This window comes from Schistocerca nitens, chromosome 6, assembly GCF_023898315.1.
Source record: "Schistocerca nitens isolate TAMUIC-IGC-003100 chromosome 6, iqSchNite1.1, whole genome shotgun sequence".
Classification (NCBI taxonomy): domain Eukaryota; kingdom Metazoa; phylum Arthropoda; class Insecta; order Orthoptera; family Acrididae; genus Schistocerca; species Schistocerca nitens.
The window spans coordinates 523287076-523300832 of record NC_064619.1 but is presented as its reverse complement, the minus strand read 5'-3'; the positions used below and the strand labels follow the sequence as shown (position 1 = coordinate 523300832).

Sequence of the window (13757 nt, the reverse complement as noted above, 5' to 3'; positions counted from 1 at the left end):
CTTCTGGACAGTGGAGTGAAACTTCAAATTGCCTTCCATGTATCCTTATTTATATTTTTCACAGTTTGGCTAAAGCACTCCTAGCAAGTGCCAAGACGGTTCTTTACATGATGCTACAAATGATTCTGGACCTTATCTAGTTAACATAGTTCTCCATCTCTGTAGACACCAGCTGCAACAAGCCATTAAACTAATCTTGTAAACTCTTCAATTGAACACTTTTTTCTAAGACAAATAAATTCCGTCTTTATTATAAACTTTAAAATGTCACAAACTTCTACAAATTTCAGAGTTGGACATTGTTCTTGGTGATGTTGTTGTTCAGATAACAGAGCATGAAACGAGTATAATGATCAAGCTTATAAATTATATCCAGCCATATTTGGAACTGGTCTGTAAAGTGGTGCAGTTGGCTGCTGAACTTGATTGGTAATAAAAGAAGAAAATTTAACTAATTGAAGTTAGATTGCTGACTGGTACAGTTATTTACATATGTCAGGGCACTTTCTTTAATTTTTGCAGTATGATTTCTCTTGCTGTTGTTGCTAAAGAAAACAGTTATGTGCGACCCATTCTGACTGAGGAAAGAATAATTAAAATAAAAGATGGTCGCCATCCATTACAAGAAAAGTGTGTTAATGATTTTGTTCCAAATGATACACTTTCAAGTAAGTGCAATGGCCTGATGAAAGTACTGACAGGTCCTAATGCATCTGGGAAGAGTGTGTACTTGAAACAGGTTAGTACCCATTTCATTTTATTTTCAGTTGTTCTCAGTAATGTAATTTAGAATAATTTCTGTATTCCACTTCTTCAGCTCCATATGACACACTTTCTATTCAGTTTCATAATTGAAAATTAAAAGAGAAGGGGCAGCCACTTTATTTGAAGGTGAATAATGAGCGGTACATAGACACAGGTCATTAAATCACACTGTGGTTTGAGTTTTTGCTCTTTTTCTGTACAAACTTCTCCCCTCACCCCCCCCCCCCCCCCACACACACACACAAAAAGTGCACACACAGAGAGAGAGAGAGAGAGGGAGGGAGGGAGAGCGGTTATGGCATGTACCCAGTTTTTATTGGTGACAGAGATATAGCTGGTTATTTCACTTTTTGGTATTCCAGTTACTATGGGTTATTTTCTGATTGTCTTTTTCATGTAGTTTAAACCTTTTGTTGAGAGAGGAGCAGCATCTTAGATTTGATAATTCCCAATTTAAATTTCTGTCACAGTTGTGTTACGTGCAACTGGGTTCAGAAATTTAAGTAAAGGATTGTCATTTTTGTTTTGAGGTTCAAGTGATGAAGTTGTGCTTGAGTTTTCATAACTGACTTTCCAACTGCAATTGTGATTTGTTGTCCAATTATACTGTAAGCATGTCATTTATTTATTTGTCCATATAAATCTCTTTTTCAGTACATATATTGTATACAGGATATTGGACAGAAAACCTTTTTATCTATTGGTTTTTTAAACATCAGACTTACATTATCCAAATGTTTATAACAACTTGGATCTATACAGTTAATAATTACAACTGTATATTTTTAACTTGTTTGTACAATTAAAGATACAAATGCCATTTTTTTTCTTGCATGAGATACTGTGAGATTGAATAGTAGCAATTTTTCAGAAGGTAGGCTGTCACAGGCTTTTTAAAGCTCTATAGTTCAGGAAGTGATTTTATGTATCTTGGTAATGTGTTGTATATTTTTGTGCCAGCATGATATACACATTTTTGGCACATTGTGGTGTTACAATGATTAACATGTATGTCACTATCTGACCCGGTAATGTAATCATGGACACTTTTGTTTTGAGGTAAAATGTTTTCTTTTCTCAGTGTACTATTTTTGACATGTGTGACTACTTTCAGTATGTAAATGCATAAAGAAAGATTTTCATGGTTTTTTGCTACTCACATGTTTCATTATTCTTATAATTGCCTTTTGTTTACTGAAAACTGTTATGGCCTGGTGTACACAGGGTGTATACGACCCGGGAGATCCGGGAAAAACCCTAGAATTTTTTCATTCGGGAGAAAACCGGGAAAAACCTGGGAATTGTTTAGAATTCCGGGAATTTTTCATTGTTTAAGTTTTCAGTTAAATTTTTGTGACTTTGACTGGAAAGAACCAATACTCTAACAAAGGATATTACTGTATCCCGCTACTGCAGAATAATACTGCAGGAACAAAACATGAACGAGAGAAAAAAAACTAAAATAAAACTTAAGTTGCTAAGGAAATGCGTCGTATACAACAACAAAACAGTGCTCATACAAGCGTCTGCAAACACCAAAGTGTGTCAAAGGCTTTAGGAAGACTATGCTTTGTAACAACAAATTGCCTTCGATGAGCGTGACGTGACTCTGTTTAAATTGAATTCGTTTGAGCAGTCACGGGAGGGCTCTTGCGGATGCGCAGTTGAATGCGCAGTTAAGTCGCGTATGAGTAGTACCTTCTCCCGCTTCTGGTTACAGAAGTGTGGCTGGGCGCCACTACTTAATATTGCCCCAGTTCGGAAATTAGTAAATCTGGGGCTGATGCACAGAGCAGTCTGAGTTGTGGTGGGGAGGTGGGTCGTCTCCACGTGACCTGTGTTTACGTTTAGTGATTTTTGTTGTTTCCTCTTTGTTTATTGCTCTCACGTTAAATGATAACAAAATGGATTTTTGTGGCCGGGACTATCAAATGAACCAAAATACGTTCGCGTAATTACGGAAGGCTAAAATGTGTTATTAGTTTTAGATTTTATTTCCACCTTTCTGATGGTCAAACATTAATCGCCTTACAGAACAATGAAGTTATTTTTGCCGGTTTGCTTAAGAGATTTTTCTCTTATTAATCTTCTGTGTTGAGGCAGTCAATTTATTTGAAATGAAGTGTTTAATTTGACAATATTGGCTAGTTTCAACTGTTCGCTGCATTGCAAGTGCACGTATGACATTATGCCATAATAAAGGACCAAACATGAGATAATACAGTACTGGTACTCCAAGAAAATTTACATACGAATGTGCATTTTCAGCCGAACTATGCGTTTTAGTATGGTTCACGAAATTCCAACGCTCTTGTAGTATCCTCTGATGTCTTGTTTCTTTTATGACATAATTTAAGATCTTTTAATATCTTACACATACGAACATATGGGCTTCCTGCGTTATCGTAGCTGCCCAAGCACGGTGAAGCTTGTTATCTGGCACTCTCTTGCAACTGCTGAAACAAACGTATTTCTAACAGGTCGCAGGAAAATATATTACGAATGGTGGTTTGAAAAGCATTACACTGAAAGCAGATTTCCTTTTACGTAAGATGAGGTATGTGCGAGAATGTATGATGAATTTCTTAAATCACGAAGCGTTTGATTCTCATTTAAAAATCAACTCTTTGAGGACGACCATTTAGAAGAATTTCGAGCCCAGAAGATAAGACATTTACGTCGTTATTAAAAATTTTACTGGCTATGTGTGATGTATCTTAAAGTGTAACAAGCGCGCTACGTAACAGTGATCTTGCTATTGGCTGACTACATCACGTGTCCTGTGCAGTCATCAGCTGGCGAGATCACGTGACATGAGCTATGACTGGCTTACAATAGCGCATCACAATCTCAATTTCAATGCTTTGGAAAGTGACATGCAGTGTTTGGTGGAATTCGAATTTATACCTTCGTAATACGAAAATATGCAGCGTACATGTTGCTGCATATCAAAGGTCTTTCAAAACTAGTTTTTCTTCCTAAGTTTCGTTTTCTAAAGTGCCGGGAAATTCTATTCCGGCATATAAAACCATAAACATTCAAAGGATTGATGAGTTTTACAGTGCTGAATAAGAGTCTACTGTCACTTAACATGGAAAAAGTGTATTTTCACCCGGGAGAAAGTGTATTTTTTATCCGGGAGATCCGGGAAAAATCGGGAATTTTTTTCCTTGTCCACGTATATACCCTGGTATATTTCCCCAGAAAATGATACCGTACTTCAGTATTAAATGCACACAAGCAAAGTATACTGCCCTAACTGTTTCTGCACTAGTATTGCTGCAAATAATTCTTGGTACATAGCTCATTTTTGACAGTACTAATGAATTAGTTATCTACACTTATTTTACTTGTGCCGCATTTTTATTCTGGTCTACGTGGGAATTCATGAGCACCATTTTTTGGAATTAACAATTAGCCTGTTTCTGGTAAACCATTCGGACACTTCTTTCGTAATATCTTTTGCAGATGCAGTGAGATTTTCTTCTTTATTTCCTTCAATCAATAGACTAGTGTTATCTGCAAACAGTACAGGTTCAGAATCCCTAATGTATGATGGGAAAACATTAATGTATACCAAAAAAAAAGGGGGACCTAAATTAGGCCCCTGTGGAACACCACGACTTAGTCCACATAGTGTACCTGGAGATCATTTTCTTCCACGTACTTAATTTCAGTTACCTGGGAGTCATATTCTAAATATGATTTAATCCACTGATTTGGCACACCTCTTAACCATATCGTTCAAGCTTCCGTAGGAGCACAGAATCAAAAGCTTTTGTTAGGTCTAGGAATAAAGCTGAGATGTTTGTGTGGTTGTGCACTGCATTTAAGACATGGTTTATCAGGTTGAAAGTGGTTGTTTCAGTTGATCGCTGTGGTCTGAAGCCATGTTGACATCGAGAATTAATATTATTCTTGTCAAAGAATGTAGTTAGTTGTGAAAGGAACACTTTTCCAATAATTTTCAAAAACCCTGACAGTAGAGAAACGGGTCTATAGTTACCCGTACATTGCTACTCACATTTTTTTATATAGGGGTATTACTTTTTCCATTTTCAGTTGCTGTGGGAAGACACCACATGATAAGGAAGGATTGCATATGTCTAATAAAGGAGAAAGTGTTTGTCTTGCTGTTATTTTTATAACATAATCTGGAATATCATCAATACCAGTTGAATAATTACTCTTCAGTGAGTTAATGGTATTTAGGAGCTCTGTTGGGCCTATTGGATTGAGAAACATAGATATATTATTTATTTCGATAGATGACAGTTCTTTCCATGTATTAGGCGCATTTCCAAATTTTTCCTTCATTTTCCAGCAACAGTTGCATAATAAGAATTGAAGCTGTTTGCAACTACCCTAGGGTCAGCGACACTATTGCAATCGTGTGATATCACAATATTTTTGTGAGTTGTCTTCTTCCCCGTAAGATCCTGCACAGCTTTCCAGATGGACTTAGTTTTATTGGATGACTTCATAATATATTTGTGATTTTCCTTAATTTTTTCCTCTTTTATGGCACTTTTCAAAACTAGCTTTTTTTTTTTAACTGAGAAATGCTGGACTGCTGTCAGTTTTTGACTAGAAAAAGGTCCTGATTCCTTTTACAAGATACTCTGATGCCTGATGTAATCCAGTTTCTGAATCTATCTGTGCCTCTGGAAATCACTTTCCTTTGTGGAAAAGCTATGTCAAAGTTATGCTTGAAAATGTTCAAAAAATTTCCCATCCTTTCATTGGTAAAAGAGGTATCATATACTTCTCTCCAAGATTGTTCGCTGATTAGATACTGGAAGTATTGAATATTTCTCTGACTATAAATCCTTTCATAGATAATATTTTGTACACAGGATGAAATGCAATTTAGAGGTGGTCACTATAGCCAGTATCAAAGTTTTCGGATGTACACTTGTCCATGTTTACACATACCTGATCAATGGGAGTGACACTAGTTGGAGAGCTAACAGTTAGTCTATTATATTTTGTTGAGGAAAAAAATAACTTATTTATTCTCAACAAAGATCGGGTGCTGACAAAAAGCAGTGAGTTTCGTTTCCAAATACTTAGATTTATTTCTGAATCTGGAGTCACTATTTACACAAGAAGTCACTTGACCAAGGAGCTTCTAAAAACACATCAGAGTAAAAGTGCAAGTGTTGTGACTCAAAATAAAAAACAGAGATTTCAAAAAAGCATATGATTCGATTGATAGAGAATCTGTGTTATCAGTCCTGGAAGAAATGGGTTTGGATAAGAAAACAACTAATATTATAAAAGCGACCCTTACAAATACATTTTCGAAAGTTAAATTTATGGGCGAATTATCGGAACCCTTTGAAATAAGAACAGGAGTGCGACAGGGGGATGGGCTCTCACCGTTGCTGTTCAATTGTGCGCTTGAGAAAGTAGTCAGAGAATGGAACACAAATATTAATAGTGGTATAAGACTGGGTCGAAAAAAGAAGAACCTTAAAGTAAATTGCATTGCTTTTGCTGATGATATGGCCCTGTTTGCTGAAACAATGAAAGAAGCACGGGAGCAAATCCTTGAAGTAAAGAAACAAGCAGCTTTGAAAAAACTAAGATATTGACAAACATCAAGTACTCATGTAAATACCTCAAAGTTCAAGAACAAAAGTTTGAAACAGTAAAAGAATTCAAATATCTCGGAGAATGGATTACTTGGAATGCCGGGGAAAGCAAAGCAATGGAATCCAGAAAAAATAAACTTGAATTTGGCCTTCCAACTAACAAAAAATACATATAACAAAAAAATCCCTTTCATGGGGGTCCAAAATTACACAATAAAAGACAGTGATGGAAGCACTGTATGCAGCAGAAACACTAAACATGAATTTAAAAAGGCCAAGTGGAGAAACTTGAGCTACAGGAAAGAAAAATTTTAAGAGATATCATAGGACGAAAACGTCAAGACGATGAGATTATATACATAAAAAAATGAAACTCTCTACAAGAAAATTGAAAAACTTGCAGATACTATGCGAAAAAGGAGGATAAATTTTTATGATCATCTTCTCAGAATGAATTCCAACAGATTAACTAAAAAAATCTTTGACTTTTTCCGTAACTACAAAATGAAACCCAACTGGTTTAAAGAAACTGAGAAAGACTTAGTAGAATTAAAGGTTTCAGAAAACTCACTTATTGATCAAACAGCTAAATTAATTACTAAAGATGAAAACATAAGGTTCCAAGCCAAATCTACACAAAAGTCCAAACCCTTCATCTCCGAAGAAGAGAGAGAAAGAAGATCAGAAAGAGTGAAGAAATAGTGGGCCCTAAGAAAAGAACGGCAATGGCCTTGCCACAGTGGATAGACCTGTTCCTGTGAGATCACCGCAGTTAAGCGCTGTCGGGCATGGTCGGCACTTGGATGGGTGACCATCCAGGCCGCCATGCGCTGTTGCCTCTTTTCGGGGTGCACTCAGCCTCATGATGCCAATTGAGGAGCTACTTGATCGGCCAGTAGCGGCTTTGGTCAAGAATCCCATCATAACGAGCGGGAGAGTGGTGTGCTGACCCCATGCCCCTCCTATCCGCATCCTCCACTGAGGATGACACGGCGGTCGAATGGTCCCGATAGGCCACTCGTGGCCTGAAGGCAAAGAGTGTTTTTTTAAGAAAAGAACAACGCACAAAGAAATGACTGATCCAGTGTACCCCAAAGAGGGTGAAATGAAAGAAGAAGAAAACATTATGCTCATATCTGATGTTGATTAATAATTTAACACAAAACTTCTTTTTAAATACGTTAATAAAAAGAATTTACTTTAACACGTTCCCTTGTTAAATAGAAATCAACAAACAGGCAAACCCACAAAACAAAACAAAACTGAGTTTTACAACAGTCCCATTTGATTACACATTATCTTCATACATGTCTTCGGTAGAGCTTTGGTCATTATATCCGCTACCTGCTCTTCAGATGGGATTTGTGAACTCTAATTCTTCCTCCATAAAGTTTTTCACGATGAAATTCTGGATTCTCTGCCAACTTCGCTACTGCTGAATTGTCAATTTGGAGGATTGGAATTTCAGATAGTCTTGTTGTTTCTCCGAATAGATGAGTTAACCAAATAATCTCATTGACAGCTTCATTTGTGGCAACTAGTTCAGCTTCAGTTGTAGATTTTGCCACCATGGTTTGTCGCTGACGTAGCCATGATATCGCCCATCCTGCGTAGTTGATGACTACTCCAGATGTTAATCTGCCTGTCTTTGAGCAGCCTCCAAAATCTGCATCACTGTAGCATTCCTCTTGATTTGTATGTGATTTCATGTTCAGTCATTCCTGATACGGAACTAAAAACCCTTTTTGCTCTTAATATGTCTTCTTTGGTGGGGTTCTCTAGAGATCTTGACAGAACACTTACACTGAAGGCTAGATCTGGTCTTCTGCCAAGCATCGGATACATTAATGTTCCAACTTTTTCTCTATATGGAAAAGCCTGTTCTACCATGTCATCTTTCCCTGACTGTGAAACATCTGTAACTTTCAACATTGGGGTAGAAACTGCTTTACGCTCTGAAAAGTTGAAACGCTGTAAAATTCGTTGTGCATAAGCCCTCTGGTGAATCTTGATACAGCCATCCCTGCCATGTTCAATTTGCAGACCTAAATAATAGTTTGCAGGTGCCATTGTGATCTTGAACTCCTTTTGCAATTATTGAAAGAAAATGCTCAAATCATTTGAATCAGTGGCAGCTACCAACCCATCGTCAACATACATAATTACCAGAACTTCTTTGCCAATTTTATTTTGAATGTACAAGCATGGATCTGCTTGACTTACTCTGAAATCTAGACCAACCAAAAATTATCTGAATCGCTTGTTCCAGCATCTTGGTGCTTGTTTTAAACCATATAGGCTTTTCTTCAACCTGAAAACTGTTGATACATCTTCATAATCTATTGGTTGTGCCACATAAATGGTTTCCTTGAGTTTTCCGTACAGGAAGGCCATTGACACATCGAACTGTCCAAGATAGATTCTTTTAGTTGCAGCAACATTCAGAATAGACCAAATCATTGTCATTTGTGCAACTGGACTAAAAGTTTTGACTGTAATCTACACCTTCTCATTGACTGAAACCATTTGCAACCAGTCGAGCCTTAAATTTTTAGATCTGACCCTCTTCATTTGTTTTCATTTGAAACACCCACTTACATGGTATTGCCTTTGCTCCCTTCGGTAAGTCTTCAAGCTCCCAGGTTTTATTTTCGATCAGAGATTCCATTTCTCTGTCCATTGCTTCTTTCCATTTGGTGCTGTCTTCGTGCCTAAGTGCATCCTCATAGGTTTCAGGAACCTCAGCTGTGACAAAGAAATCTTCTGTTATCATTGCATAATCATTGAGGTATTTTGGTCTCTTTAATATTGAACGATCTCTAAACTTCACTCCTATTTCCTCTTTGCAAGTGTCCAGAATGCCATCATCAGATTCTTTGTCTGAACTAGTTTCATGCTCCAAACTATCTTCTGAGTGTGCATTTCCCTCACTCTCTGATTGATTTTTAATATGATATGGACCTGCAATGGGCTTTTCAATATCTTGAAATGGTAGTGCAACTTGTTCAGTACAGCATCCCAGTTTTTCTTCAAATTGCACAATTGAATTACTTTCTTTTATCCAAATCCTAAAGTGTTCATCACCATCATAACCAATGAGATGTCCTTCCACAGCTTTCCTGTCCATTTTCCTTCATTTTTAACTTGGAATGTGTGCATAACATGTTGAGCCAATAACCCTAAGAGGCTTAGCTCAAGGCTTTTCCATACCTACAACTCGTAAGGACTGACATTTTCTACAAGTTACTTCCCTGTCCTATTCAAGATGTAAATTGCTGTGTTAACCAGTTCAGCCCATATCTGTTCTGGATAAGTGACATCTGGATTTGAATACTTAAGTGTCCTGGCCATCTTAACAACTGTTCTGTTATCCTGCTCACAAATATCGTTTTGCTCAGGAGTATAGGTAGCAGTCAATCGCTGTGTTATACCATTTGAACTTAAGATGGATCTAACCTCTTTGTTATCAAACTCCTTCCATTGTCAGTCAGCTTCAGAGAACCCCAATGCCTGTGTACATGAGAGAAAATCTTTGAGAATTTTGCTCAACTCTGATTTTTCTGCAGCAAAATAACCATAACGAAACTTGGTGTAATTGTCTTTGAACAAAATGAGGTAACATTTTTTCTGAAATGGCTCATCAAAAGGTCCACTTTTCTCTAGTTCCAAATGGTAGACAATGCGCGTTCCCAAATTTGCATGGTTCACAAATCTCTGCCCCTTCCTTAACATCAATGTTAAATTCATTTTTGAGTTTTGTTTTAACATTATGCTTGTCTTAATGACACCATCTCTCATGATACAGTTGAAGTACATCAAATCTATCTTTCACTGAAAGAGTCACAGTTGCGCCCTTCTCTGGCAGTATGCCTCATAAAATCCTTTCAGTTTACAGTATCTAAAATTTTGTAACTATGATGTTAATTTTCAGAAATGTTGTGGCTAAAATTTATTAGTTATCTTAGTAAAACTATAGTTAGAATCAGTAAAAGTAATGTATTTTATTGGAAAACTGACAAAGCAAATATGTACTTGGACTTACTCCATAGATGTACATCATAAGCTGCTACGTAAATAAGTTAAAAGAAAACTGTATCTGTCACTTTTTGCACACGTTTTTACACACGTAACTGGGCACATAACCTATTGTATTTTGTTGAGAGGGGAAAAAAACTTATTTATTCTCAATCAAGATCAGGTGCTGACAAAAAGCAGTGAGTTTGGTTTTCATATACTTAAATTTTTTTCTGTATCTGGAGGCACTGTTTACACAAGAAGTCACTTGACCAAGGAGCTTCTAAAAACACATAAAAGTGCAAGTGTTGTGACTCAAAATAAAAAACAGAGATAAACAAAACATTATGATCTTATGTGATGTTGATTAATAAATCTCCACACAGTACCACTGTTTTCTCAGTTGTCTTGAGGTTGCCTAAAGCAAGGTCCAGTTTTTTGGAAAAAACACTTATGTTGCTAACAGGAGATCTATGCACACATAAAATAATAAGTTTTTCAGACATTAACTCAACAGCTGAGATTTCAAAGTCTCTTTCACACTCTAGTTTGCAAACAGAGGCTATACTCTTATAATCTACATTATCTTTTACGTGTATACAAGTTCCCCCTGATTTGATCCCATTCTACAAAAGTAGTTTGCAGCGTTAAAATGCAATATTTGTAAGGATTGAAAATACTCATTTTGTAACCAATGCTCACAAAAACATAAAACTGAAACAGCTTTCCATTCACTATTGATAAGTATATCTATTTCACCAACTTAGTTTGTTAATGACTGCACATTCTGGTGTACAATCTTCAGTGTGTATTTGCAATTTAATTCTGCATCACAATTTTTTGTGATACAGTCTACTTCCCTAAACAATGCCTTTCGCCCTTTTTATAAGCCATTGCATTTTTCTTTATGACCCATTTGTCTAAGATACTTTGGACTGCTTCTATACTATGCCTGTTGTGACTCAAATTTGCTAAATGATAGAGTTCTTCAACGAAAAATTGTTTCCCACTGTGATTTAAATGAAGGCCATGGCTGGTATGCATGTATCTGTCTAACATGCTTACATTAATTAAGTTCACATACAGAATGTTGTCCACTTTTCCTTTTGATTTATTTACACATGACCAAGGAGGTAGGTCGAATCTGTGCGGTTGATTTACAACAGCTACATTTGTGATGTCTATTTTGGGTTGCACTCTTTCAAGAACAGTGATGACTTCACTGCCTTTATCTCTGGCAATATTTTCACGTGCACAAATTACAACACAGTCTTTTGAATCAAGGTTTCCACACGATTTCAGCACTGTTTTTGTCACTTTTGCAATGCCTGCTCCTGGTTTGACAAAGGCGTGGACACTTTCTCTAGTTTTTGTGTCTGCCACTTATTCTGTTATTTGATGTCCGTGATTATTGTCAGAAATTAAGACTTTTAGTTCTTTTTTACACACTTGAGGCCATAAACTGATTTTTTAATCACATTACTTTGTTTATGATGCGACACACAGTTTTTGTTGTTTGTAATTATTATCTGAACTAATATGTTTCTGAGTGACATTGTTTGCAGAAACATGTTTGTCATTACAGCTATTTGATGATGCACTCACTTTTATATTTCCAAGTTTTGCGCTGGTTTCCACAGTCGTTCTTCCTTTGTTTATGTCACTGGTAGCCGATCTGTCTTTAGGGTTGAGTCCATGCTCTGTTTGTTGAGTTTTATAACCAAGATGTTGCAGCTCTTTCTCCAATAAGTTCACTCATTCGCAGTGTTTACATATGGATGTCACTGAATTTACATTTGCATTTACATTTGCCATGGTTTTTTCACTAGATTTTGATCTTGTAATGGTTTGTTTGCATTTTTTGCTTTAACTTCACAGCAGTAACATTTTCCAGGTCAAACCACAATACTTTTTTTAAATTTTTCGCGGAACTCAGTTTTCATGTACCTTTTTTCATCGCCATCATGTCCAAATAAAAAAAAAGTATACAAATGCTGAATATACCAATATTGTATTTGTGTATGAATTCTGTTATCAAAACGCTGCTACTGTGTGTAGAGAATGTGATAGACTATTTTCTAACTGCAGGGTACCAGATTCAAAACTCATGTTTTCACTAAACTGTGTGAGACTTTTACAGTGACCAAGTTATATTCTTTCTTGATATGCAGATGAGCAACATATGTTTGACGTGGAAGACATTATTCAGTTGGTAGTCTGGTCATGCAGAATTTCTACAAATATTGGGTGTTCCACATACAAGAATATGGGCAGATTCAACATCTTTCAGAAGGAGGTGGCTAATTGCAAATACCTGAGTAATTCCATTAATATTATTTACTGATAAGCCACTTTCACTCATGATGGTGTAAGTCATAACTAACATCAGTGGTCTGGCAAAAACCCACATGTGTTTGTGGAGACATTTTCAAGAATGCTTCTCACTCTGTAAATTTTCAAATTGCTCAATTTCCATAAAGCTGTTCACTCAGTATCACACCTATACTTATGACTGGAAGCATAATCATATGGGTTATCAGATGAAATATGTGACCGGATTGAGGATTCTTTGGTAGGAAGGATGCAGCATGTTATCTTGGATGGAGAGACATCGGCAGACGTAGAAGTAACTTCGAGTGTACCCCAGGGAAGCCTGTTGGGTCCCTTGCTGTTCATGTTGTTTATTAATGATGTTGCGGACAATATTAATAGCAACCTCAGACTTTTTGCAAATGATGCAGTTATCCACAGTGAAGTACAGTCTGAACGAAGCTTGCAAATATTCAGTTAGACCTTAATAAGATTTCAGAGTGGTGCAGTGATGGGCAACTTCCTTTAAATGTTCAAAACTGTAAAATTGTGCACTTCTCAAAATGTAACACTTAGTAGAAACATGAAGTGAAACGATCACATAGGCTGAGCCATGGGTGAAACAAGTAGCAGACTTGGGTCTATTGGTGAAAGTCTAGGGAAATACATTCAGTCTACAAATAGCACATGTGACCCATCCTGGAATACTGCTAAAGTGTATGGGACCCTAACAAATAGAATTAGCAGGAGATGTGTAACATATATAGAGAAGGGCAGCACAAATGGTTACAGGTTTGTTTGACCCACAGGAGAATGTTACTGAGATGTTGACAGAACTGAACTGTCAGATTCTTAAAGATAGATGGACACCACACTAAGAAAGTCTACTGACAAAGTTTCAAGAACTGGCTTTAAATGATGACTCTAGAATGTACTAAACTCCCTCCATATCACCCCAGTAAGGCTTGTGGTCTCGCGGTAGCGTACTCACTTCCCGAGCACTGGGTCTCGGGTTCGATTCCCGGCGGGATCAGGGTTTTTCACCTGCCTCGAGATGACTGGGTGTTGTGT

General features: G+C 36.9%; 1 protein-coding gene across 1 annotated transcript in view; it reads left to right on the top strand.

The window, feature by feature from the left end:
- Window positions 1–13757, top strand: part of LOC126263439 (mutS protein homolog 5-like) — a 265557-nt gene that overhangs the window by 151492 nt on the left and 100308 nt on the right. Inside the window, exons 13-14 of the mRNA XM_049960532.1 lie at window positions 291–429; window positions 523–739. Coding sequence (XP_049816489.1) covers window positions 291–429; window positions 523–739 — 356 coding nt within the window. The remainder of the gene's footprint in view (window positions 1–290; window positions 430–522; window positions 740–13757) is intronic.